The sequence below is a fragment of the Myxocyprinus asiaticus genome, chromosome 28 (genome assembly GCF_019703515.2).
Source record: "Myxocyprinus asiaticus isolate MX2 ecotype Aquarium Trade chromosome 28, UBuf_Myxa_2, whole genome shotgun sequence".
Lineage (NCBI taxonomy): Eukaryota > Metazoa > Chordata > Actinopteri > Cypriniformes > Catostomidae > Myxocyprinus > Myxocyprinus asiaticus.
In genome coordinates this window covers 14,983,780-15,010,623 of record NC_059371.1, presented here as the reverse complement: position 1 = coordinate 15,010,623, position 26,844 = coordinate 14,983,780, and the positions used below count along the sequence as shown (strand labels likewise).

The 26,844-nt window shown below is 37.1% G+C and overlaps 1 protein-coding gene across 3 annotated transcripts in view; it reads right to left on the bottom strand.

Annotated features, from left to right (window-relative positions):
• Positions 1 to 23,946, bottom strand: part of LOC127419116 (nociceptin receptor-like) — an 85,921-nt gene extending 61,975 nt beyond the window's left edge. For 2 of the 3 annotated variants that reach the window (XM_051660253.1, XM_051660254.1), the window contains exon 1: positions 23,835 to 23,946. In XM_051660253.1, coding sequence (XP_051516213.1) covers positions 23,835 to 23,893 — 59 coding nt within the window. In that variant the 5' untranslated portion in view covers positions 23,894 to 23,946. The remainder of the gene's footprint in view (positions 1 to 23,834) is intronic. The other variant, XM_051660255.1, reaches the window with a different exon arrangement.
• Positions 23,947 to 26,844: the final 2,898 nt, after the last annotated feature.

Sequence of the window (26,844 nt, the reverse complement as noted above, 5' to 3'; positions counted from 1 at the left end):
ACCTTAGCAGTGCCACAAACTGATCACCTCCATGCCACGCCGAATTGAGGCAGTAATTAAAGCAAAAGGAGCCCCTACCAAGTATTGAGTACATAAACAGTAAATGAACATACTTTCCAGAAGGCCAACAATTCACTAAAAATGTTAGTTTTTATTGGTCTTATGATGTATTCTAATTTTTTGAGATAGTGAATTGGTGGGTTTTTGTTAAATGTGAGCCAAAATCATCACAATTAAAAGAACCAAAGACTTAAACTATTTCAGTCTGTGTGCACTGAATTTATTTAATACACAAGTTTCACAATTTGAGTTGAATTACTGAAATAAATGAACTTTTCCAGGACATTCTAATTTATTGAGATGCACCTGTATATTCTTTTTGATAAGAAAATATATTATAATATTCTTTTTTATTAAGTCTTCTGAAGCCATACGATAGCCTGAAGCCAAGTCGATATTTGCTAAAAATCTTCCCCCTCCACCTTAGATCTCAAGTATCATTCAGATTTGCACATATCCGGATCTGTTATGATATGGCTTCAGAAGACTGTGAAAATAGTGCATGAGTCATTTGGGCTACTCTGTTGAATATTGCATGCTTTCATTGAATGGAAAATAACAGCTTTGACTTTCTGCCAAACATGAAATAAAGAAAACCATACAGGTTTGGAACAACATGAGGGACATAATGTAAATTATGACAGAAACATTTTTGGATGAACTATTCCTTTAAAGTTACATATCAGCTAGTGAACAATTTTTACATTTACTGCCAATGTAAATTCCTATATAGCAACACATTTACGCATCCATTAACACCCGAGGCTTGGTCTGTGGGCAATACATGGCTGCATAAGAGTGGTTAAGTTTAAGGCCAAACACATCACAGTTTTTGTTAAGCAACTAACACTTTCATCCTCATCTGCTACAAGTCATGCAGCAGTCATCTCCCTTCATGCACGCCACTTTGCCCACAATTTGTTCTGTCTGTTCTGTCTCCTTTCTAGAAGGATGAATCAGTGATGGAGCAGATGTTAAGTGACTTGCCTTTTTCTTTTTGGAACAAATGACTTACCACTGCTCTGTCATTTATTTATATAGTTTCAGCCAGGGTGAGTGTTATTGTTTAAACTTTCACAATTATTATACATTAACCTACGTAAATATTCAGAATCAAGCAAATGGCTTACAGGAATAGTTCACCCAAAAATAAAATTCTATCATCATGTAATCAGCTTAATTTTGTTCTAAACCCCTATGACTTTCTTTCTTCCATGGAACACAAAAGATTATGTTAGGCATAATGTTAGTCTCACCATCTCACCAATATGTTACTTGCAATTCACTTCCACATTCGAAGGTCATGCAGATATGAAAACACAAAAGGGTGAGTAAATAATGATATGTATATATATATATATATATATATATATATATATATATATATATATATATATATATATGTATATTTTTTTTCTTTTTTTAGCCGAGCCACTTTGATCACAGCTAATGAATTGTTGTGCAAAGGAATTCACAATTCAATTGAAACAATCCACAAAACCATGACTTGAAATTAAACTTTTTAAATCAGAACATGCATATTACACAGTAAATCAAATGTGCAAGTTTGATTTACTAGAAGCAATCATGCAAAACTAATAATGCCAACTGTATACGTCCTTTGAAAATACCATCCACCTTGCACTGAAAAGCAGAAGACAGTTTAGATAAAAGTGTCTGCAAAATACAAAGTAACTACATACTGATAGAGAAGAAAGTCTCTTTTTAATCATAATGAAAAGGTTGGTATTATTTATGTCTGCCCATGCATAACTCTAATTAAGTAATAGACAATGAGACGAACATAGACAGAGAAAGAGGTCAGAAAACAGCACTAATCATAAAGTTTTAAATTAGAATAAATTTGTGAATTCTACCCTCCAAAGTAAATTTTCACTATCCTCTAACTATATTTAGCGATGGTACTTCCAATATAAAGATAATCATCAACTGTCCGGTGATCAGTAGCTGACACTTCAAAAGCTTGGCGGCAATGGGTACAAAATTGAAATTAAATTAAATATGAGTGGAGCGTCAACAGGGAGAAAAACTAGCTGCACAGCAGGCTTGTAAGAACTGACATGCTTATGTGAAAAATGCTGACTTACATAAACATGTGAAGGACTTCAGTGAAGTCCCGCGAAGTCCCTTCGGTATCAGTTTAATAAAAGAAATTTCTCCAGCACTTGATCATTGGCACGGACTCGCTGATGTGTGTTTGTTTTTAGTGTGCATACGAGTGTAATGTCCTCACTAAACACATCGCAAAGGCGCCGCCCTCTAACAGTGTTTAAAACTCACACCGAGCTGAATAAATCTAATGTCAAATTGGTACATGCCTTGGCAAGCATACAATTAAGAAAAATTAACGCATTAAACATTTTAAATTAATCACATGCGTTGTGGTAACCGAGATGGTAATGTGGTCACAATGCGCTAGCTTTGATACAGCTCAAGCCTTCGTTGCTAGTTCGAAAACGTCACTTTAGAACTAGCAACGAAGGATGCACTGCTTTTCGGCGTGTGTGTGTGTGTTTGACTGAGAGAGAGGGGGAGGGGTAGCACGGTGCTTTCCATTATAGCTATAGCTATGTGAGGCTGATTAGGTTGAAATAAATTTAAACATAAAAAGTTTCACACATTAAAAGTTATTTCGGATAATAGAAACTGTTGTATTGATCAAGTTGCGGGGGGTGTGGCTCTATTTGTTGGTCAGGACACGAGTCTGTGTGTGTGTGTGTGTGTGTGTGTGTGTGTGTGTGTGTGTGTGTGCGTATGTATGTGTGTGAGCGTGTGTAAGTTTGGGGGAGACGAGGGAGCTTTTCAACCAAAATTGAAATAAATGTAGCAGGATATAATAGACATTGTTTGACGTTCTTAACCAATTTACTTTAACCAATGTCTTTGTTTATATGGCATTATTTGTTATTTTGCTGTGGTAGTATGTATGGTGTATATGTGCGTGTGGGTGAGACGAGAGCGAAAGAGAGAGAGAGAGAGAGAGAGAGAGATAGTGAGAGAGGGAGAGAGAGAGAGGGAGAGAGAGAGGGAGCCCAAGGACGCTTTTCAATTGAAATTGAAATAAATTTAGGATATTATGGATATTATTTGTCATTCTTATCCGATGTACTTAACCAATGTCTTTGTTGTAATTGTTTTTGTTTTTTTTTGTTGTTGTGGAAGCCTGTAGGGCTCATTGAAATAACTGAAATCATTTGGCGAAGTGATATGGAACTGTTATGTGGTCAAGACCTGGAACTACTTCACAGTCGTGTGTTTACTGGAAAATAATTGGACACCTTAGAATGTCCGTCAACCAATCAGAATCAAGCATTCAACAGACCTGTGGTATAAATAAATAAATAAATATATATATATATATATATATATATATATATATATATATATATATATATATATATATATATATACTCACTACTGGTCAAAAGTTTTGAAACACTTACTCATTCTTTATTATATATTTTTATTTTATTTTTATTTTTTTGACATTTTAGAATAATAGCAAAGTCATCAAAACTATGGAATAACATAAATGGAACTATGGCGATATGGCTGCTCAATTATTTAATGGAGGACGACGGAGATGTCAGACGTAAGTGCCCAACTTGTTCCTTTTTTCCATTGTTTTTTTTTTTTTCAATCATGTTTATGAGATTATGATGTGTTAAATTCTGAGACTGACATTATGCGTTACTATGTGGGAGGACAAGATGGGATTTGGAGAGTTAATATTTTAGCTCAATTGTCCTTTGAAGTAATAATCTTTAATAGGGTTCCCAACTTTTATAAAAAGCTTAATCATTTGGCCGCTTCAATATGTGACACAATCAGTTCCCGCTCTTGCATTTCGCCATTAAATATGGGTAAATAGGCCTCCCTGTACTGGGACGTCTTCATTTCGGCAAAAATAAGGGACAGCCGACAACCTCTCCATTCATCTTTTGCAATTCCACTCACAAGTTCCTCCACCTCCCGGCAGACAGCAGCGATTCCTCTGTCCCCTGGCTGACGGCAACGGCTCCTCCACTTCCTAGCGGATGGCAGTGGTTCCTCTGGTTCCTGGCAGATGGCAGCGACTCCTCTGTCCCCTGGTGGATGGCAATGGCTCCTCCTTCTCCTGGTGGACGGCAGCGGCTCCTCTGCTTCCCGGCGTATGGCAGCAGCGAGGACTCCACGACAGCGTATCCTTCCTCCTTCCCGGGTTTCGGCACCAGTGTAATGATTCAAGGAATGCATGGGAAAGGAGGAAGCTGGGACCGGCTTGACAAACACATAGACATTTATTTCTTAAACATAACATAAAACAACTTCACGTGCTGCTTCCCCGCAGACATGCCGAACACACACACACACAGCTTCATGCGTCTCTCTCTCTCTCCGTCTGCCACTGTCTCCTCTCCTTAAATACTCCTGCTGCCCCTCACTGGAACGCAAGACCGGTGTGGCACACAGGTGGAACTCATTCACCACTTATCTACCCAGCCTCACTCTGCCCAGACACTGCTCAGCCCCACCCTGCTCGCCACAACAACAACACAGTAAGCCTATGTGTTTTAAGTAATTATAATGTTTATGTATTTGTCTAATTTGTTTTTATGTGTCCTTTTTATTCAATTTAATGCCATTCAGGTTAGTTTAATTTTCACAGGTTGGACTGTGAATGCAAGAACACAATACAGAGACACAAGAAAATATATACAACTCAAGGAGTCATGCTTTATGAAGTTTGTCACCGTAGGTAAGTCTGTGTTTGAGGCTATACAGTATAGTAAATGCACAAATTACTTTGAATATATAGCTCTGTTACATTAGAGCAACATAGTACTATTTTACATGCTCATAAAAGATACTTCTTAACCCTAACAGTACATAAAGTGACATTATTATTTGGCTTTGTGAAGAAGTCATTATAGTTGTACCAATATACTTTCTTGATGTCACAGTCATCAAGGTTAATTACAATTTTTGTAGATACATACTTGTTTTTAGAATGCAGTAGTAATAAAATTATTGTTTTACAGCAAAAAATTTGCCATTTCAGAATGGACACCTGTTACAGAAATAGATGACACATCTACAGAGGTGGATGTGGATGTATTTCCTGAGCTTGTTGCTGAAAAGGGCATGTGTTTTACTACAATACATACTAATGATGATAATTATATTGACACTTATTTGATCTTTATTTTAAAATTGCAGTTTTGTTTGAATGCACAGGTGTTTGGTTGTGAGTGACATATTTTTATATATATATATGCATCATCTGCACATCAGCTGTCCCCATATTCTGACTGATGGAAAGTTTGTCAGCAAGTTTTCAACCTTTATTGAATGCAATAAATACAACAAAACTAATTCCTGCCCTTCAAAGAGACCCGGCGCGTGCAAAAGAGGTTGTTAGGACAAGGGATATACAGTAACCCAGTTGGTTCCATTTGAAATAATATAAATAAGTTAATGTGTGTGTTCTTTAGCTGTTAGCTTAAACCATAAAGTGGCCCCCACGAGGCAGCCCAGCTTCATACAAAATAAAACAAAGCTTTTATAAAGCTGCTGATATGACTGTACTTTTCATGTGTGAGTATACATAATTTTAAATAAATTTTTTAGAAGTACTATTCATATAATTTCTATTCTTTAATGCACTTTTAAGTGTTCACCTTTAAATGGAAGAAAATTCAATGTATTTATTTTAAGGTTACGGGTTAAAATGTTTTGAATACATCTAGCCATGATTTGTTAAGGAAAATGTTGTGGTGTTTAACAATTAATGCTGTTCTATAACCATAGCTAACATTTTGGTATTGACAACACTATTTTGACGATTAAAGACATCCTAAAGTTCAAACCTGGAGTTATAGAAGTGATGCAGCAGTATAAAGACACTGATAATCCGTCGACATCCAAAAGGAAGGTCATGATTAATATTTTGGTTGCACACATGACTGAACAAGAAGAGTAAGCTGTGTCAATATAGTGTGCTTTAATGTAAAAACATTTTAGGTCCATATTCCTCTATAATGTTACAGTTGGTTTTCTTAAGATCATGATGTTTAGCAATCTGTTCAACCAATGTTAAAGGAATAGTTCACCCAAAAATGACGATTCTCTAATTTAATCACTGTTATGTCAACACATTTGGATGACTTTCTTTAATTTGCAGAACATAAAGAAGAATTTTTTTTTTATAGATGAATGATGCATTTATGTCCATACAATGCAAGTCATACAGTTCAAAATTTTCAAGCTCCAAAGCATATAAAGGCAGCATAAAAGAAATCCATACTCCAGGGGATTAACCAATGTCTTCTGAAGCTATCCAATCAGTTTGGGGTGAGAAACAGACCAAAATGAAGCTATTCAATCAGTTTGGGGTGAGAAACAGACCAAAATGTTGCTTCTTATTCACTGTAAATCTTGATATCTACAGTCTTCTTGGCATGTGCACGAGAGAAGCTCAATTACTCTTCTGTAAACTTTATGCATGCGCAGAGTGCTGTACATGCCCAGAGCCACTTTATTCGTATGGATTACCTTTATGCTTTTATTACTTTTAATACTTTTATGCCCTTTTTGGTGCTTGAAAGTTTTGGACCCTATTGTCTTGCATTGTATATATATAAATGCATCATACATCTTTAAAAATAGATTAGTTTGTGTTCTCTATAAGAAAGAAAGTCATATAGAATTTGAGACTGCATAAGGGAGTAAATTATGAGAGAATTATAATTTTTGAGAATTGCTTTAAGTAGTTTTTTAGTTTCATGGTGGATTTTGTTATTATTGCAGAAGGATACCACTCAGATCAACAAGAAAGATTTAATGTATGCCCTTGGCATTGTAACACTATTTCTGAACTTGAAAGACCATGAAAGGAAGACAGGCTATGTAAGTATTTCTGCTTAGATGTTGATCAAGTGGTTTAGGGTAGGTTGGAGCTGAACTGCATCTATTATCACATCACACCACAATAGAAGCAACAACAACAAAAAAAAAGTAGCCTGAATCTATTTTCAAATTTTATTTTATTTTTATCTAAAAGGGTACTTAAATTTGAATCACGTATTAATTAATTTTACCCAAAATCGTCTCTTTAACAGGAACAATACTATGATGCACAGAAGGGCATGGGTTTCATTATGAATCATCTGAAAACAGTTCAAAGGCACATCAGTTGTAAAACACTCTCTAGGTCAAAGGAAGCGAGTCGTGGTCCTTCTACGGAAGAAACTGTCTGCCTTACATTTCAGCTAAGGCGATGATTGCCAGGAGGTGATCTCACTGTTAAAACACAGCACTGATCATGACATCATCTTCTGGAAGATGAAAGAAACCTTTCAGTACCATCAGGAGTTTGTGAAGGACCCAAATAAGTCTACATCCATCTTCCAAATATTCCCTCGATTCCTGGACACCTAGGGACTGGTGAGTATTCATGCAAGCTGACTTCATTAACCAAGCTATTGGATCTTAGCTTCTCTGCTGCAACCTTCACGTAATGTAGAATAGCCCTTGCTTAGAATAGACAGCCAGACAGAAAAGAAGATTTGACATCCCCTTCAGAGTGTCAGAGAGGGATTTACAACAGCTTTTATCTTCTTTTATTTGTGTGATTTTACTGTGGAAACAAAACTGACTCTACATTTTTTAAAGTATTTTGGATCTAAATGTTACCAGTGCTAATTTCTTCTGTCATCATTTGGTACCCAACTTAATCATGTTGGCACAAAACATTTTCCTGAAAGCTGTTTTTATTTTCTTTAGATCCAGCAAGACTTTGCTTTGATATCTGGCCTGGAAACATCATCCAGGTTTGTGGAGTATTTCCTTCAAAGAGAATGTGATTAGGGAGGCAAAAACTCTAACTCCATCAGCATTCCTGCTACAGCTGCTAAAATCTGCTGAGAAAAACAACACTGACAGTGATAACGAAGTTCAAGGTGCTTGACACTGCTCATGAATGTGCTATAATAGTGCTATCAATTTAATTTGTCACATATGTATGAATACTGAAGGTTTTTTTTTTTTTTTTTATCTGTTTAATGTGTCCTGTCAATATAGGATGGGATGGTGACATAGCCTCCCTGCTTCTACTGTTGCACCTCCTTGCACCCCAACCCTCTAGAAGAAAGAGAGCAGCTAAGATCAGTGTGAGAGATGCTGTTGGTCGCCTTCTGAAGTTTGAAAAGTTTCACTTATGATCAGTTCCTCTTTTAAATAATATGTGAATGATACAAAAACGTGATTTACTGTATACCCAAAAGGGGGATTGTGTGTGTAGTATCAGAGAGGCCTGCCTAACACAATCACAGGTTGTTGTTATATTTTTATTGTATTTTGTTTTTATTTTATTTTATTTTTCAAGTTTTTTTCAAGTTTTAAAGTCTTCATTTGTTCTTCCAAAAATGTAGGCCTTAAAGTTTTACATTGGTGGCAAACGTCATTATGTAATGGTACTAAATGTTGCATGACAGAATTTTTCATGGCATTTAAGAAAGAAAAAAAAAAAGTTGTTTGATTGTTTGGTCCTGCAGAAGTTTGGAGGACCATCTCTCAGAGGTGGAAGACAGGCAGCCCTTTCTTCTGGCCACTGGACAGACCAAAACAGGTGTGCTCAAGAACTACATTGTGGTCAACAAGAATCTCATACCCTGTCAAGCAAGTACTTCACTTGGAGCATTTGATTAGCTTTTTTTGTCTTCGGTGCAGAATATGACTCATCTCTCAGTAACATGTTCACCTTTATCCAGACAACAGTCTACAAAATCCATCCTAGCACATCCAGCCAATCACAAGTCAGAGAGTTAAGAGCAAAACTGTTAAACTGTTATTGAGTGTAACAAGTCCACGATGATGAGATGTTTTGTTTGCAAGTCGCTGCAGTTTAGGACCTATTCTGGTTTTCGGAAGCACTTAAATAATATTTATTGTGGAGATGAGGATAAGACAGATGAGGATGCAGTACCAAGCCATCAGGCACTGGCTCCAGAGTTTCCTTTTACAGATGTGGCAAATGTTGACCATATATATGAGACATCTGATAGCCCACAACAACCTACAACCTAATTTCAAAGCCTGGATATGTGTGCATCAATTGTTTCAAAGTTACTGGCAAGCAACGTCCCAAATATTGTCATTTCTTCAACAATAGAAAGCCTAGAAGATTTCACAACTGATTTGCAGTGTAACTTCAAGGACAGAGTCCTGAGCATCGTTCCAAAAGACAATCCTTTCAGAGCAAGTTTGGAAAATGTGTTTGAAAATGTTAATAATCCATTCAGTGATCTAAATACAGACAGGAAATTAAAGAAGTATTTCAATAGCAAGTGGGGTATAGGTTCAACCTGCCACTGGAGCTGCTGACTCAGTTCTACTCAGCCGTCGCTGAGTCTGTCCTGTGTATATATATAACTGTCTGGTTTGGTTCAGCCACCAAATCAGACAGAAGGAAACTACAACGGACAGTTAGGACTGCTGAGAGGATAACTGGTGCCCCCCTGCCCACCCTCCAAGACCTGAACATCTCCAGAGTGAGGAAACGTGCAGGTAGAATCACTCTGGACCCCACACACCCTACCATTATTTTTATAAATATACAGGTGCATCTCAATAAATTAGAATGTCGTGGAAAAGTTCATTTATTTCAGTATTTCAACTCAAATTGTGAAACTTGTGTATTAAATAAATTCAGTGCACACAGACTGAAGTAGTTTAAGTCTTTGGTTCTTTTAATTGTGATGATTTTGGCTCACATTTAACAAAAACCCACCAATTCACTATCTCAAAAAATTAGAATACATCATAAGACCAATAAAAACTAACATTTTTAGTGAATTGTTGGCCTTCTGGAAAGTATGTTCATTATGTACTCAATACTTGGTAGGGGCTCCTTTTTGCTTTAATTACTGCCTCAATTCGGCGTGGCATGGAGGTGATCAGTTTGTGGCACTGCTGAGGTGCTATGGAAGCCCAGGTTTCTTTGAAAGTGGCCTTCAGCTCATCTGCATTTTTTGGTCTCTTGTTTCTCATTTTCCTCTTGACAATACCCCATAGATTCTCTATGGGGTTCAGGTCTGGTGAGATTGCTGGCCAGTCAAGCACACCAACACCATGGTCATTTAACCAACTTTTGGTGCTTTTGGCAGTGTGGGCAGGTGCCAAATCCTGCTGGAAAATGAAATCAGCATCTTTAAAAAGCTGGTCAGCAGAAGGAAGCATGAAGTGCTCCAAAATGTCTTGGTAAACGGGTGCAGTGACTTTGGTTTTCAAAAAACACAATGGACCAACACCAGCAGATGACATTGCACCCCAAATCATCACAGACTGTGGAAACTTAACACTGGACTTCAAGCAACTTGGGCTATGAGCTTCTCCACCCTTCCTCCAGACTCTAGGACCTTGGTTTCCAAATGAAATACAAAACTTGCTCTGATCTGAAAAGAGGACTTTGGACCACTGGGCAACAGTCCAGTTCTTCTTCTCCTTAGCCCAGGTAAGACGCCTCTGACGTTGTCTGTGGTTCAGGAGTGGCTTAACAAGAGGAATACGACAACTGTAGCCAAATTCCTTGACACGTCTGTGTGTGGTGGCTCTTGATGCCTTGACCCCAGCCTCAGTCCATTCCTTGTGAAGTTCACCCAAATTCTTGAATCGATTTTGCTTGACAATCCTCATAAGGCTGCGGTTCTCTCGGTTGGTTGTGCATCTTTTTCTTCCACACTTTTTCCTTCCACTCAACTTTCTGTTAACATGCTTGGATACAGCACTCTGTGAACAGCCAGCTTCTTTGGCAATGAATGTTTGTGGCTTACCCTCCTTGTGAAGGGTGTCAATGATTGTCTTCTGGATAACTGTCAGATCAGCAGTCTTCCCCATGATTGTGTAGCCTAGTGAACCAAACTGAGAGACCATTTTGAAGGCTCAGGAAACCTTTGTAGGTGTTTTGAGTTGATTAGCTGATTGGCATATCACCATATTCTAATTTTTTGAGATAGTGAATTGGTGGGTTTTTGTTAAATGTGAGCCAAAATCATCACAATTAAAAGAACCAAAGACTTAAACTACTTCAGTCTGTGTGCATTGAATTTATTTAATACACGAGTTTCACAATTTGAGTTGAATTACTGAAATAAATGAACTTTTCCACGACATTCTAATTTATTGAGATGCACCTGTATATCCTTGTGTACGTGAGCACACTTGACATTAAAGCTAATTCTGATTCTGATCTGCAGCCGGTTGAGGTGCCTTTATGCATCAGGTATGACACAAAGAGGGACAGACACACAGGAACATATGAACAAATCCCAGTTAATGATAAATTCATATACTGTACATTCCAATATTGAAAACTTTAGAGTTTATTTGTAAGAACTCTGATGTATGCAATTTCATCCAGGACTGTACTCAAAGTGACATGCTTGAAAATTTCTGTGATGGGGCCTATTTTAAAAATCACCCTTTGTTTTCCAGTCAAAGATTTGCTCTACAAATTCAGCTTTATTCCGATGACTTTGAAACCGCTGACCCCTTAGTGCCAAAGCAAGGCATTCATAAACTTGGGTGTATGAAGTTCATTCTTAGAAACCTTCCCCCAAAGGTAAATTTGACTCGATTCATCTAGTGTGTTTGTTTCATTCACAAGAAAAAAGTATGCCATAGATGCCATACTGAAATCTTTAGTGGACAATGTTACAATTTTAGAGACCGCAGGAATGATTGTTCCTTTCTGTGAGATGCCTGTAAGGGGTACGCTTGCACAAGTCACCGGTGATAATTTGGGAATGCACACAGTTCTTGGTTTTGAGTCATTTAGTGCAAACTACTTCTGCCATTTGCTTTAATGTTTGATAGACAAAGTTTTGTCTGAGAAGTTTTTTCAGAAGGTGATCCATGGTTGACATTGAGAACAAAGATTCTAAATGAGGAACATTATGCTGAGCTTTTAGCGGAACCAATACTGACATCTTCACATGGAGTTAAGTGCAACAGCATACTTAATACACTCTCATATTTTAATATATCAAAAAAGCTTTGCTTTCAATATTATGCATGATATTTTAGAGGGTGTGGGTCAATATGAAATTAAACTTCTTTTTGATTACATTGTGCAAAGCAATTTAATTTCAAAAGAAAGCCTGCTTAATAGTCTATGCCTTTAACTATGGCTACATGGAGCGAGCTAATCGGCCAACGAAAATAAACTTGGACTGTGATGGTAACGGGATTGGATTAAATGCTACCCAGACTCTTTGTTTTATCACAAACATACCGTTGATGTTTGTTGATTTTATCCCTCAGGGAAACCTGCATTGGTACTTGTTACTGTTGCTTTTGCAGATAATTAATATAGTGTTTTCACAATCAGTCACAGAGGGTATGACTGTGTATTTGAAACACCTTATTAAAGATCATCACCAGCTGTTTAATGAGCTCTACCCATCAAAAAACTTAATTCCAAAGCATCATTTTATGTTACATTATCCTCACTGTATTCGAAGAATTGGTCCCTTGTTACATGTTTGGTCAATGAGGTTCGAGGCCAAACATAAATTCTTCAAGAACTGTGTAAAGATCTTTAAGAATTTGACTGTATCTCTGGCAAAAAAAAAAAAAAAAAAAAAAAAATTGCTGTGGCATATCACTGGGAATGTTTGAGTTACAAATCTATGGAATCTGGACCAGTGAAGGTGCACAAGCTTCTGTGTTTGGAACATTTTGAGGAGATTTCAGAATTCTGCTTGATGCTCAAACTGAAATCTGACATACAAAGTGGGTTAAATGCTCTGGAGTAGAGTACAGGGTTGGTCTTATTGTGTGCTCTAATATTGTTGAAATTGTTGAGTCAAATTTTATTGAACATGTCCATGCATTCACATTAAATGACAAACCATCTCAAAATGTATGGATAGTGAACAAGGACAAATTAAGAAATGTTTTTGTATTTGATATACAGACATCCAATAGATTTTGGATCCAATTGGATTTTTTTATACATAGTTACAAAAAATTAACTTGTTTGAAAAGTTTAGTTTTTCTGTACTTAACAGAGATGTTTTATTGATGAGTTCAAAGGACACTGTATGCTTTATCAGTATTAATGTGTATTTTCAAACCATACAATGTTTTAATGTTATGGGTGATTTGAAGGATGACACGTTAAATTGTTGCAGCATTTAAAATGTTTTTATTTTTTATTTTAAGATGTTAAGATGTCAATGGAGACTTAAAGGAAGACATGTATTGTTTAATAAATGCCATTCTCAAGTCATTCTCATTCTGATTGTCACTTTTGTCCTTGTTGATAATTCACTTGGTTTACATTTGAAATATCATCTACGTTACTGTTTCAATATTAAGAGAAAAAATATGTACAATATTTACATATCAACAGCATTAAAATCAATACCCTGTGTGTTTACGATGGAACACCACTGAATTTTAATGTTTACACATACAAATATAAATTTTTCAACACCTGGAGTGTTTCAGTTTTATACTAATACAGTGTTCATTGAACATTATCAAAGATGGACCTGTATGTTCATCTGGAAAGTGTTCATTTTAACACTCATGGTGACATATCTCCCTGCAATATTTTGCTGTGTAGTCACATCTGTTTTAAATGTTGTAAATCTATACAATTTAACAATATTATTGGCCTTAACAATGTTTTGATATTTTTGAATTTTACCTTTTACATTTTTGTTGTGTGTATATTTATGACTGTTTTGTGCCTCATTATTGTTTTACCTTTCAAATTTTTATTAAAAAAATTATAATAGGCTGTTTAATGCAGACATGGATTAAAAGAGAGATGTAGAATTTGGTTTGGTTATTGTAATGGTGGAGGCATATGTACTTCACACAGGATAAACTATCCTGAACTAATGAAATCCTTGGTGCTGTGTGTGTTCTTCTGATTGCATCAGCCAGTCAGCACTGTCAGGCCATCATTTTCCTGGGACTCCAGATTAATTGTTTTTTATGGCATTTGTGGCTCAGGTGATTGGCAACAACTTGTCCAGAGCTGAGACCCCATTAGCAAAGACAAATGGGAATGCTGATGGATACCTCTCTCCAGATATTAGGACTTCTTTGGGGGAGGTCCACTGGTGGAGTTTTAGGTCACTCCTCAGGGCTTCAAAGCACTGCATACAGTATCTTTGGTATTCAGCACCATGCATGAGATTCTGGGGCCATAAGAAGCTGAGGAGCAGCCACACATCATGGGAATGCAGAAAATGTGAGCAGTACCCAAGCCACTCAAGACCTCCTACACCAGCAGAATCATTTTATATTCAACTGGGAATTCACAAGGTCAAATGTGTAGTTTCACCATTACCAGAGCTGAGGTAATGTGAACTGAAACTTTTGAAGGACCTGAATCCTTTATATTGATCTTCATGTATAGCATTGCCATGGTTGAGAGGGTTAGGCACACATGCATAGATGTGTTTCTCAGCATCTTTAACATAATGATGACCTCAGTGACTGTGAGGTGTTTAGATTCTATAGAATCAGCTAACTCAAGGACACAGATCGTGCAAGGAGCATGGTGCTGTGCATTCAACTTGAACCGCTTGCACTGAATTGGTCTGAACTGAACGTCTGAGCCAAGACCCATGGCTCTGTCCACTCACTTAAGCTAATGCAAACACAGTTTAACAGTATCTTAACAGTATCTATAGTAACTTGACTTGCTGAATTTTCAGCCAAATTCAGGAAATTAATTCAAATTCATGGATGTAGGTGAAATTCACTGACATGGCTGCACTGATGGCCTTTCATGTGTGGCATCGAATGAATTTCATGAACTGGCAGAACTTAAATTAAACTGCCTTTAATGCAGATTATCATTGTACCCTAAAAAAAAAAAAAAAAAAAAAAAAAGCTGCTTGTTTAATCAACTTAATAAAAATGAACTAAAGCAACACAATTCTCAAACATATTGTCACATCTTGATTTCAGTGCGTTTAATATGAAGCTACTTAATCCATTATTACTAGGTGAATACTTTTGCAGGTGTTAATTGCAGCATTAATGAAACTGGGCAGGAGATTTCCATCTCCCAGCATATTTTGCATGAGACTGGATAGGTAGAAAAGGTGTTAAAATTAAGTGTTATTTTATGCATTTTGATCAAGATATGAATAGGAAGAGATTTCATGTTCTGTTATATTGGTATTTAAAAAGAGAGTCTGTTATGCTGGAGTTTTGTGGTGAAGAATGGCGCTTGTGCTTAGGTTAAGGATGGATTTACACTTTCATTGAGTGACACTTGATTCATTTGCTGCTTAGCTCCATAAGAAGTTGCTATTATATAGCTATTATATACTAATGATTCAAAAAAAAAAAAAAATTTTTTTTTTTTTAGAGATTGTATTAAATAATCCATAGTAAATTGAGTTTGACGAACCTAACAAAGTTGAGTTAAAACTACTATATTAAATTTGGCCTAATCCATCTAAATTATGTTGGCTCAATGAAACTGACTTAATCTGAATTAAAGACATTAAATGTCTTAGAAAAATGTTCTACTATTCAATTAAGACTTTTTGAATGTATTCTAGCAGGGTATATCTGCATGAAAACAAACTTAATAAATGTTCTGAGACCCAAGACAACTGATCAGAGCACCGTAAATGTCTCTGGGCTTAACAAATCAGATGTTTTTTGTTTTTTGGTTAAGAGACAGTCAGTGATGTCAAATAAAGACATTTTTAGACTCACAGTAAAACTTTTTATTAAAGACCTTTTAATAGCTACTGTCTTCCCAAGCATAAAGTAACGGGCATGATTTGAACCTAAATATGGCCAGATTATATATGAAATATAATGTTGTTGTTTCTACATTGTGTGTAGATAAAATATCAAGTTTCAGGTATTGAGTTTTGATCTACCATTTAATTTTTTTTATTTTTATTTTTTTTATTTTTTTTTAAAGATTTATGTAGCAAATGAGAATCTCTGAAACTATCACATACTGTATAGACAAAAGAGATAAAAGACTTTAGGGTCCAGAAAAAGGTAAATCACAAAAACAATCAGTGCTTGGCTGGAAAAAGTCCCACACAAATCTCACACAACTGGTTGAGCCAATGTTGCTGTTTGAGACTGGATGGGCAAACAGACAGAAAAATGTTTTGATAGTGTCACAGAGTTTGTGAAATCAACCTAATGCCTTACTTACAGTTGTCTCTGCATATAAGAGATATTGTTCATCCAGAAATGAAAATTCTGTCATCATTTACTCACCAGATCAATATTTAAGTCATTTTTTACAATAAATCTCCACTTTTGACCAGCCCCAAACAGTAGGTGGCGGTATGCACGAAGAACGTGAAAGCTGTGCGGTCCCGCGCCCAATGATTCAGCCCGCACATATCACAAATGCCCATGCAAGCACATATCCTGACATTGCCTCACATATGTTCCAGATGCCTTAGTTTTTCAACGCAACCTATTCTCTCTGCCAAAATCCATCCCACTACTCCTTCCCATCCACGGGCCACTACAGCGGATTCCCACGTGAGGCTGCCTTCACTGGAGATCCCCACTCCAGACCCATTCCCTTCTTCACTTTATCCCCCTCCCTTCTACCATTTTAATCTTGCCTACTCCATTCCCTGTGCGAGGCTGCCTCCGCAAGCGAATTTCATCACCTAAACACTCTCTGGGGGTTCTCCCGTTTGAATGCATGCTAGCTAACTCATGTTTATTCGTATCATGGGCTCCCCCTTGGAAGCGCAGCGAGTACTCCCCGGTTTCGGATGCAGTGAGGCCCCCCACATTGCGTCTTACGGGGCACCCGGTCACATCCATTCGGATCAATCCTGTCAGACTGCGGGGGTGACCCCTGTGGTAGGGCATTGCAGACTCCTCCAACACAATCATGCCAAGGGCTCCTCCCATTTGATCTGTTGTATGTGATTCCCTGTCCGAATGCAGTGTGAGCCATTTTCTTTCATTTGTATCATGGGCTCCTTCTTTCGTGGCTCGGGATAATGGTGAAATTGCATAAATATTTGATCTCATAGAGGGCAGTCCGATTATATTAGAATCATTTTATGCAGAAAGAAATGGCACACAAAACACAGAGGGCCTGACACCAAAACCAGAGCCCTCATGCTCAGGGTGACTTGACATAAGCCACAAAGCATCCCAACAGTCAAGTAATAATTGTGCAAGCATCAGCAGGGCAGTGCTAATGCTGTTATGCAGCTTCATATTAATTCTTTCTTTTAATGTACTGTCCTCAGTCCAGTGAGCGTGCATGAATTCATTATAGTTGCTGTATCGATCTGACAGGCCTAAGCTGAGTCAACTGGAAGAGAACTCTCTTCTAATGCCCATTCATAAGCACACTATTCTTAACACCATAACAGAAATGTGTTACTTTTAACTAATATTATATTGGATATCTTTAGCATTGTCATTAATATTCTTACAGTGTCTATTTTTTCAATGATTCACTTTAAATAAATAAATAAAATAAAAAAAATTAAAATAAAAAAAAACATCTATATTGTGAGTAAATAATTTATTCTCAGAGTAGCTTCCTCTCACTTTCATTTGAGCTTGATTGAATTCTGACATTTTGTTTGTTGACTAGTTGGTCTCTATTGGAACAAAAGTTGTACCTTTTTGTTTAAGCCAAGCTTAACGCTTGTGCCATCTCATATACAATATATTCTTGCAACATGTCAGAAGACTATGTTAGCGAAGTCTAAATCTTGCCAAGTAAACCCTGGAACGTGCTACGTATACTCATGGTTTGGAATCACTGACTTGTAATGGAAATAACCAGCCATCCAGCTACTTTCTCCAGTTACACCCAAAACCTATGTCTAGATGGCTAGATGTCTAATCTATCTTAACCATGACCTCATATCAGACAATGTTGATCATGCTCCACCTGAACATAAACAGAGCTGAAACATGGAACTTATTGAAATCAGACAACCATAAGAAGAACATGTGTATAATCACAACCTCTTCAGGAATGATGAAGTTTAGAAAGTGGAGCTGATCTACAGAGAAGCAGCATTTAGGCCAATACAACACAAACTTATTAGAATGATGGATACACTGTACTGTTTCCCTTCCACCCACAATGGGTCGATTGTTCTGATTGGCTACATTGGTAAAAACGCAGGTCTAGCATTACTGTAGTAAACCACTTACATCCACATTCCTACACACAAACACATGCACATGATTGATTCACACACTACAGAACATGCAAGTGGAGGACAAAGCAATAAAAGGAAAGGAGAGAACAGAGCTCAACCTTCACTGCTAAAAATCATCAAATAGGAAGGCAGTCATCCAAGCACAAGCAATCATACATTGGGTTCATAATCATACACTTCCATTTGGTGAGGGAGGGACAGTAAACACATTTGTGGCCTACACACATGCTGGCAGATGGAGAAGGTGGGTGAGCTGGGCCTGAGTGGGTGAAGGCCTGAAGACTCAGGACAGAGCAGGAAGCTGATGCTGAAGAATGATTACTCTCTTGTACATCACTGAGTGCAATGTGCATAACAGCATCATTACTGGACAATCAGGCACAAACAGATGGACAGTTTAAGGCTGTGTCCCGAAAGCTGATGCCTTCTTAGGCAGTATACAGAGGTACACTGAGGAAATATTAAACTAAAAAATAAATTTACTTCATGTGGCAACATCTATCATAACTGTTTGTTCCCCCATTACATTTATCTATGACTGGGAAGGTTAATGTTATTAAAATTAATTGTATTCCAAAATTCAACTACCTGCTACAATCTCTCCCTATAGATGTCCCCCTCTCTTATTTCAAGCACTTTGATGGCATAGCGAAATCTTTCATTTAGAATGGTAAATGTCCCAGATTACACTTCAATAAGTTACATAGGCCAATTGACAAAGGTGGGCTAGGCCTACCCAAGATTTTGTTTTATTATTATGCATTCGGTCTCAGACATTTGGCTCATCGGTCGCTTCCACCTGAGAGAGCCCCTCCCTGGTTTCGTATTGAACAGGAAGTTCTTGCCCCTATTTCGCTATTGTAAAGCCATTTTTATCAAACTAACCGGAGAAGTTAAGTTTCTCCCTGTTATCTCGCATTTGTACGCGATATGGACAAAAGTGTCCAGAGTATTTAATTCAGACATTTATTTAAATGGTGCTTCAAGCATATGGCTGAACCCCAAATTATGTATTAATAAGTCCCCTTTCTGCTGGACAGAATGGATTGTGAGGGAGATTAATATGCTCGGTGACCTATATGAGAATGGAGTGTTGAGATCCTTTGAAAATATGGTTTAGCATTTTGGGATTCCCAGGTGTCAATTCTTCAGGTACATACAGCTGCGCCACCTGCTTTGTACTATTTTTTAGTGTAGTATACACCCCCCTAGAGTGGCAGATACTCTGGTGGTGGTGATTACTGCTTTTGGAAAAGGCCATGAGGCATCAGTGTATTACTCCCTGCTAATTCAGTGTCTGGGGGACGGAGCTTTAACTTTTCTCAAGAGATTATGGGAGAAAGATTTAAACTTGGTATTGGAGGAAGGAGTGAGGGCTAGGATTCTAAAAAAACATCAAGTTTGCATCTAGAGATGCAAGGGTGCGCTTTATGCAATTCAAGATTCTACATCGATTCTATTGGACCCCTTCTAGATTGTATAGGCTTGGTCTTAAAGACACACCCACCTGATGGTGATGCCAATCAGAAGATGGGGACACAACTCGTGTTTTTTGGTGGTGTGTTAAGATCCAAGAATTCTGGTTAAGGGTTCAGAGTTTATGTGTGACGTATTGTCACTCAAATTTAATTTTTCCCCAGACTCTGTATTTTAGGCGATGAGGCGGTTGTTAGTATAAGGGATAAATACATAAGAAATTGGGTCCTAACCAGTGTCATGGTTGGTAGACAGATCATTCTGAGGGGATGGAAGATGGCTGGTGCACCCTCATTTCGGGAGTGGTGCATGGAGATGGGCAGGGTAGCGGCATTTGAGGAGATGTCAGATAGAAGGCTAGGCAACATGGTTTTGTTTAACAAGAAATGAGGCAGCTTTTTAGCATTTTTAGAAGGCTCTCAGGGAGGGGAAGTGAAGAGAGACATGTAGTTTTGAATGTATAGGTTCCAACCTTATTGTTTTTTGTATTTGAAGGTATACTTTTTATGTTTTTTTTTTTTATGTTTCTAAATATTTTCAGTTGATTTATTGTCTATTGTGTCATTGTAAATTAATAATTGACCACTGGATGTTCGGGGGAAGGGTTATAATCCCATATAACTTGATTCCGTATATTCTGTCATGTCTATTTATTTTGCTATTTGGAATAAATAAAAACTGTTAACAACAACAACAAACATAATAAAAGTACTCCGTACAACTCAAAGCTGCTGTATGGCCTCAGAAAACTTTAAATATCTAGTGCACAAGTCATATGAACTACTTTTATGGTGTATTTACACTGCACCTTTACTAGTAGTGCTTTATAGTATTTGTCCTTTTTTAAGCTTGGCAGCTTCTACACACTATAAAGTGTTATTCTATGTAATAGAGTGTAAAATATCTCTGTTCCAAGAAAAATAAATAAAAGCATATGATTTGGAATAACATATGGCTAAGTAAATTACAGAATTTTCTATTTTTAGGTGAAATACTCTTTTAACTGGTGGCTCCCTTTTTGAGCACAGACCTCACAAGGACATTCCCAAAGTCCATGAACCCTGGTCTCTTTTGAAAGAAAACTCTTAGGAGATTGTTATCCAAAAGTCATTATTAACAAAACATTATAAAGCAATTTGTTAAGAAAAGTTTAGAAACTATAAAAGCTCAAATTTATTGTAAATTATTTGCAAAAATATTTTCGTTAAAATATAGGACACTGTCCTTGCCACAATCTATAAACAGAATAGAGTCAAAGCCACAGGTCCTACCGTGTTCTAGTTCACATCTGAGGGTGATAATGCTCCTACTTTGAGCTTTATGGATCACTTTCTACTGTTTGTCATGTGAATTTTCTAAAAGCTAGATAGCCACATTCATTCAATTAATTAACAATATGCACGCATCCAAAAACTGCTCCATTAATGTTTTACATGCACAAATTCAAAAGACATTACAAATCACACACTGTGCATTACACAATTTCAATTCGAAATGTCTATTGTGGTTACGGCCCTGGCTCCTTAATGTGACAATTGCAGACAGAATCAAAGCATGTCTGAATTTAATGTTTGCATAACATCTTGTCTACTAAGATGCCTTCATCTGGTTGATTTTTGAAGGCAACAAAGTTGCAACCTTTTTGCTGCTCATATTACAATCCTCTGTGTGCAGTTAGGCAGTTGTTTTAAAGAATATAAATGGCTTCTGATACAGCATTTGAACGTTAATGCATTTTTAAATGTCCATTTTATTATTATTATTTTTATTTTTATTTATTTATTTTTTTACTTATGATTAAATTTCTACATAAATAAGCATTGTATCCATTAAATTTTAACTTAATTTCTAAAACTCTCTCAGATTATTATCTGTGATGTTATGGTGCTTAACAAAGCATTCTAAGTCACCGACTGTCTGAGCAAGGCAATTAAATACTGTATATGGAATTACTAAACAAAAACTATTGGACTTAAATAATTTGGCTACATGTGACCTTGCATAAATGATTTTTGGGCAGATGTTTGTATTCTGCCTGTTAACAGTTTAGCAAAGTTTCGGCTCACATTAAATGTGATTATTAGACATACAACTAAATCATTTTGGTTCTGAGTGTTTGAAGCCATCATTAAGAATTACTAAGTTACAAACTTGCAATGGCCTCCATGGTTCAAAAACTGAGTAGGTATTGGGATAGATAATATGAAGGGATGATGGAATGAATAGTCTTGACAGTTACAGATGACACATGAAGTGAGAAAATGGGGGGAACAGAAAAGCATTAACTTTGGAAAACAGAGACAATATGCCACAATTAGTTTAAAAGATCTACCACTATTGTCTCTTCTCACACAATTAAACTGAAGTGGGGGTGGGCATGTGTTTTGGTATAAAAGACATAAATTAAGAAACAAACTGGTGGGATGGGGTTATGATAAGGTACAGAAGAGTTAATTGAGTGAAATCATGAAAACAAACAGAAAGAGTGAGAATGCACAGTCGATAGTGATCAAAGTGTGCTGTGTGGTAGTACATTGGGGGTTTGCTGGTGACTGCTGCTGATTGGTCAACCCAGTGTTGAAATGTTGAAAGTATACTCAACCTATAAATGGTTTATTTAATGGATAGTTCACCTAAAAATGAAACCCATATGATACAGTGGCCCTAAATCTTCTGAGGAACACAAAAGATGCTAAGCAGTATGCTACTTAGTCTCAGTCACTGTTCACTTTCATTGCATCTTTATTTTATTTTTTTTATTTATTTTTTCAAAGAAAGTGAATGGTGACTGAATTTTTCTGTGTTCTATTTTAGCAAGAATGTTATATGGGTTTGAAGCATCATGAGGGTAAGTAAATAATGAGATAATTTTCCATTTTGGGTGAACTATGCCTTTAAGGTACAATAAGATAAACATGTTTAAATGACACATTTCACCTGCTAGCAGTGAAATTAACTTTTACATAAAGGGGCAATATTTGCCCCCAATATATTTGAGGCAAATATTTACCTTTTTTTACCTTTATTGGGGGAGATTTTTTCTAACCATTTAAAATAAACTGTATCTCATCCGTTTATGTGAAATACTTCAATTTAACCTATTCTTTATTACAAATAGTACAAATTATTGTTATTACCTCTTACCCTAAGAATTAAATCAACATCAATTCATATTTTATGCCCCAGTATGTACAACTAAGACTATATTAGGAAATTAAGAACTATATCAGATGTAAAAAAATAAAAAAAATAAAAAAATGTAAAAAAAAAAAAATCATAACAAGGACATTTTTTCACCCACATTTTGAATTTCTGGGGAATATTTTTTCTTTTTTACATTTTTAGTGCCATATTTTGCCCAGAGTCCCCCTAAATCTCTGACCCTGCCTGCTAGTCATTGTGTAGCCAGTCCTGCTCGACCCGCTCTGAACCGGATCCAAACCGGCGTCTCCGGCATGGGAGGCGGGCGCACTAATGAGGAGACTTAAGGATACAGCTTCTAGTGTCAGTCGCTAGTGCGCCTCTTGAGGCCAGGGGAGTGAGGTTTACACATACCATACAGCTATCACATACCAGCTGGCTCCCGTTACAATTGCAAGAATATGATGATCACATTAAATGTGCTCCCACATTGTGCTAATAATTTGATTGTAACTTTCTTCTGCCATTTAAGTAGTAAAGTGTGATAGCAGACAGAAAACATACAGTTTAGCCTTAACTTTATATGGAATGACTTATAATAATATATTAAGGTTTCTTAAGGCATGTTATTCATCCAGTTTTCTCTCCAAATCAGGACAACAGTGTAAACAAAAGAAAAGAAAAGAAAAAACACTTTGGGAACTGAATTGTTCACTGTTGTAAATAAACACTTCAGTCACTGTGCCCCAAGGTCATGACCCAGCGGTCTTCTGTCGAACTGCATTGTGTGGCATGTTACCATGTGAAGAGTCTTCCTCATGGGCCTCAAAAAGACATCCACAGTAGTGCAGGGTCCTATTCTGAACACATAGACTCTACAAACATTTGCTTTATTGCTAAATAATACCATTCCATCATGTTTAACTTGCCAGGTGATCTTACCTGATGATGACGTACATGACCAAGCAGTTTCCCACAAGCCCTACCACGCAGACAATCATGTAGACCACGACTATGGTGATCTTGACGCCCTGGGGGAAGAAGCTGTCGGTCCCGTCAGTGGCGCTCAAGTTGCTCTGGAACAGGGACTCGTTGTACAGACGGAAGTGTCCAGGGTCAGCAAAGCCGGCGGAATCATTTGGGAACTCCATGATTACAACTACCGAAAAACAAACACAACAACAACACGTAAACAAACGCGTAGTCCACTCTACATGCGGTGTAACTCAAATGACAACAGGCAGTCCAGAAAATATTAATTCCACTGACTACAGGTTTCATCTCGAGAATAAATGTCACATAAATGCAAATTTGCAGATACACTTGATGATGCAAATGTTGGATTTCAGTGCTAAGTAGCGTGCGAGCAAAATCTCACGCGCATACTAAATCATCTACTGTACTGTCAACAGTTTGCGCATGAAAAACATCTGACAGTTTGGCTATGCAGAAAACATTTACAAATTACTTAGTACTGAATGACCACACCGGGCAAGGCAAAAAAGTAAACAATCATCTCTACCTGAGCTGCAGCAAACGCGTTCAAATAGAGCATCACATACCGCTGTTCGGAGAAATTCTCCAAATCCCGGTCGGTCGCTTCTGTGTGTTTGCAGTGCCGCGTCCGACTGCTGTGAGCGAGCGAGGAATTCTCTGTTGCCAATGTTCTTTTCTGTTTAAAACAGGCTCAGAGCACAGTGTTTCCGACAGCTGAGAGATATTCAGATTACTGTATATCTCAGGCAGAAGAGAAATGTGCTTTTTTCTATTCTGTGGGAGCGCAATGGGAGGGGGAGTTGCGGTAAAGGACTTGCCTGTTGTTGCAAATCTTCAGTAGCAACTTACATCTCTCTCTCTCTCTCTCTCTCTCTCTCTCTCTCTCTCTCTCTCTCTCTCTCTCTCTCTCTCTCTCTATCTATCTATCTCTCTCCCTCCATCCCTCCCTCTCCTTACCCAAACGTTACGCAGCGGTGGCGCGCGTAGGTGTCAGTGGTGTGCGCGCGTCTGAACAGGTGTCAGTAATGGAGAGTGACTGTATGTTCAACTTTTGGATGACACTTGAAAAATGTCTCTTTAAACTCTGTGAAATATGGCGATTTGGTCTCTGTGATCAAGTGTCATTTCTGATAATTATTTTCAAAAATACTTCACAGTGCTACAGATTTCTGATCTGTCACGGAAATCTGCTACTGTTTGAAGGTAAAATCGCGTGCCTATATGTCAATGATATGCAGCTCAGCATGCAGACTTGTTTTCTCATCTCACCATCAGCTACAGCACAAATGCATTCTCAGCTGAAAGTCAGTGATACTTAAATGTTTCAGTCGTGTTGCAGTACTGAGTAAACAGTGTTTAAACGTGGGTATGAGTGGGAGTGCTGGCTACAGGGGGTGCTGGTGCTCAGGTATCATGCACCGGTGATAAATCACAGCGTTGTTACTTGAACACAAAGCGTCACGCTCACCAGGGACGTACGCCTTGGCTCGTTCTTGTTTTATTATGTCCAACGGAAACATGCGTCGGAGGCTCAGAGTACTTGGTGCATTAATGTCGTCGCATTAACGTGAATTATTTCTTTCTTAAGCTGTTTCTCGCACAATGGCGAGTTGTGTTAAAGAAATAAGTAAAGCACTATAAAAGAAAGCAATGTCTAAGAGACTGGTCTGCTCTCTAAAATGTTGTACTTTGACGTGCTTTTTTTTTTTTTTTCATCCACTGCTTGTGTATAATAATAATAATAATAATAATAAATAAATAAAAGTGACTGAATAACTGTCTGGTTGGTCGCTGTCCTTGGTCCTGAAGCGTATTAAAGAAAATCAGACAAACTATCTCAAGTCAAAAGTTACTGAAGTCAAACATATAATTAAATAATAATTATTTAATATTGATTAATGAATACTATAAACATTATTTATTCATATTTATATTAGTATTCAGGCTGATTCAGCAATTGCAGGAAACCTTTTATTACAAAAAATAAAAAAATAAAAAAAATAACTTTGTGTATAAAAATAAATCAAATTAATATAAATATTTGAAATCCACAAGCATATCAAATGTATTTTGACAAACATATACAAATAATAGTGCATTATACATTGCCAAGGCTAATGGTAGAATAGTTATTGTCAATTTCTAACCATCTCAAAAAGGCCAAATAATGTCAGATTATTAAACCAAGGATAAAACTGTGACTCTAGACCTCGATTTACTATGTTAGCTCATGGAAATAACCCAGCCTATATTCTTAGACTACCAATATTGCAATGCTTCACACATTATGGAATCCCTGTTGATGAGACCTGCTAGATGTGAAATAGCCTGCTATGCATTTACAAGCCAGGAAATTAGCAGCATGATCTGCTTGGATTTATTTGATCACTGTTATCTTCTTATATATAGCAAATGGTGTTTGATTTATAAATGTCACTTTGAATATATACATGAATAATAATGTAAAAATGTTGCATCATTCAAATGTTAATGAAATCTGTCCGGCAAAACCTGGCATGGTATCATGTGCTATTATATCTTTTGTTCTTCTCACTTGTGTACACTTAGGCATCAGGCCCAATGTTGAATCAGTCCCCCTAAATATGATAAAGATTCACTTAATAGGTTTCAGATAAGCTATATATCCCTTTACACACAGCTTTTGTAACTCCTTAATCAATAAATTATTTTCACCACACATTCTCTTGCACAAGGCTCTTTATTAAAAAGCAGCCATATTGCTGTACTCATGTACTGTAGTGCATCATACAGTTGCACTGTAAAGTTATTCTTCTCCACAGGGAACCATGTTTCCATGTCCCATTCACACTTTTAAATAGTCGAGTTAACCTTTAGTTAACCCATACTTGCTGACCTTATTTGCAGACTTAGCTGTAAGAAGATTTCAGTGTTTTCCCTTCATACAATATATTAGATAACCAATATGTAGTGGTTT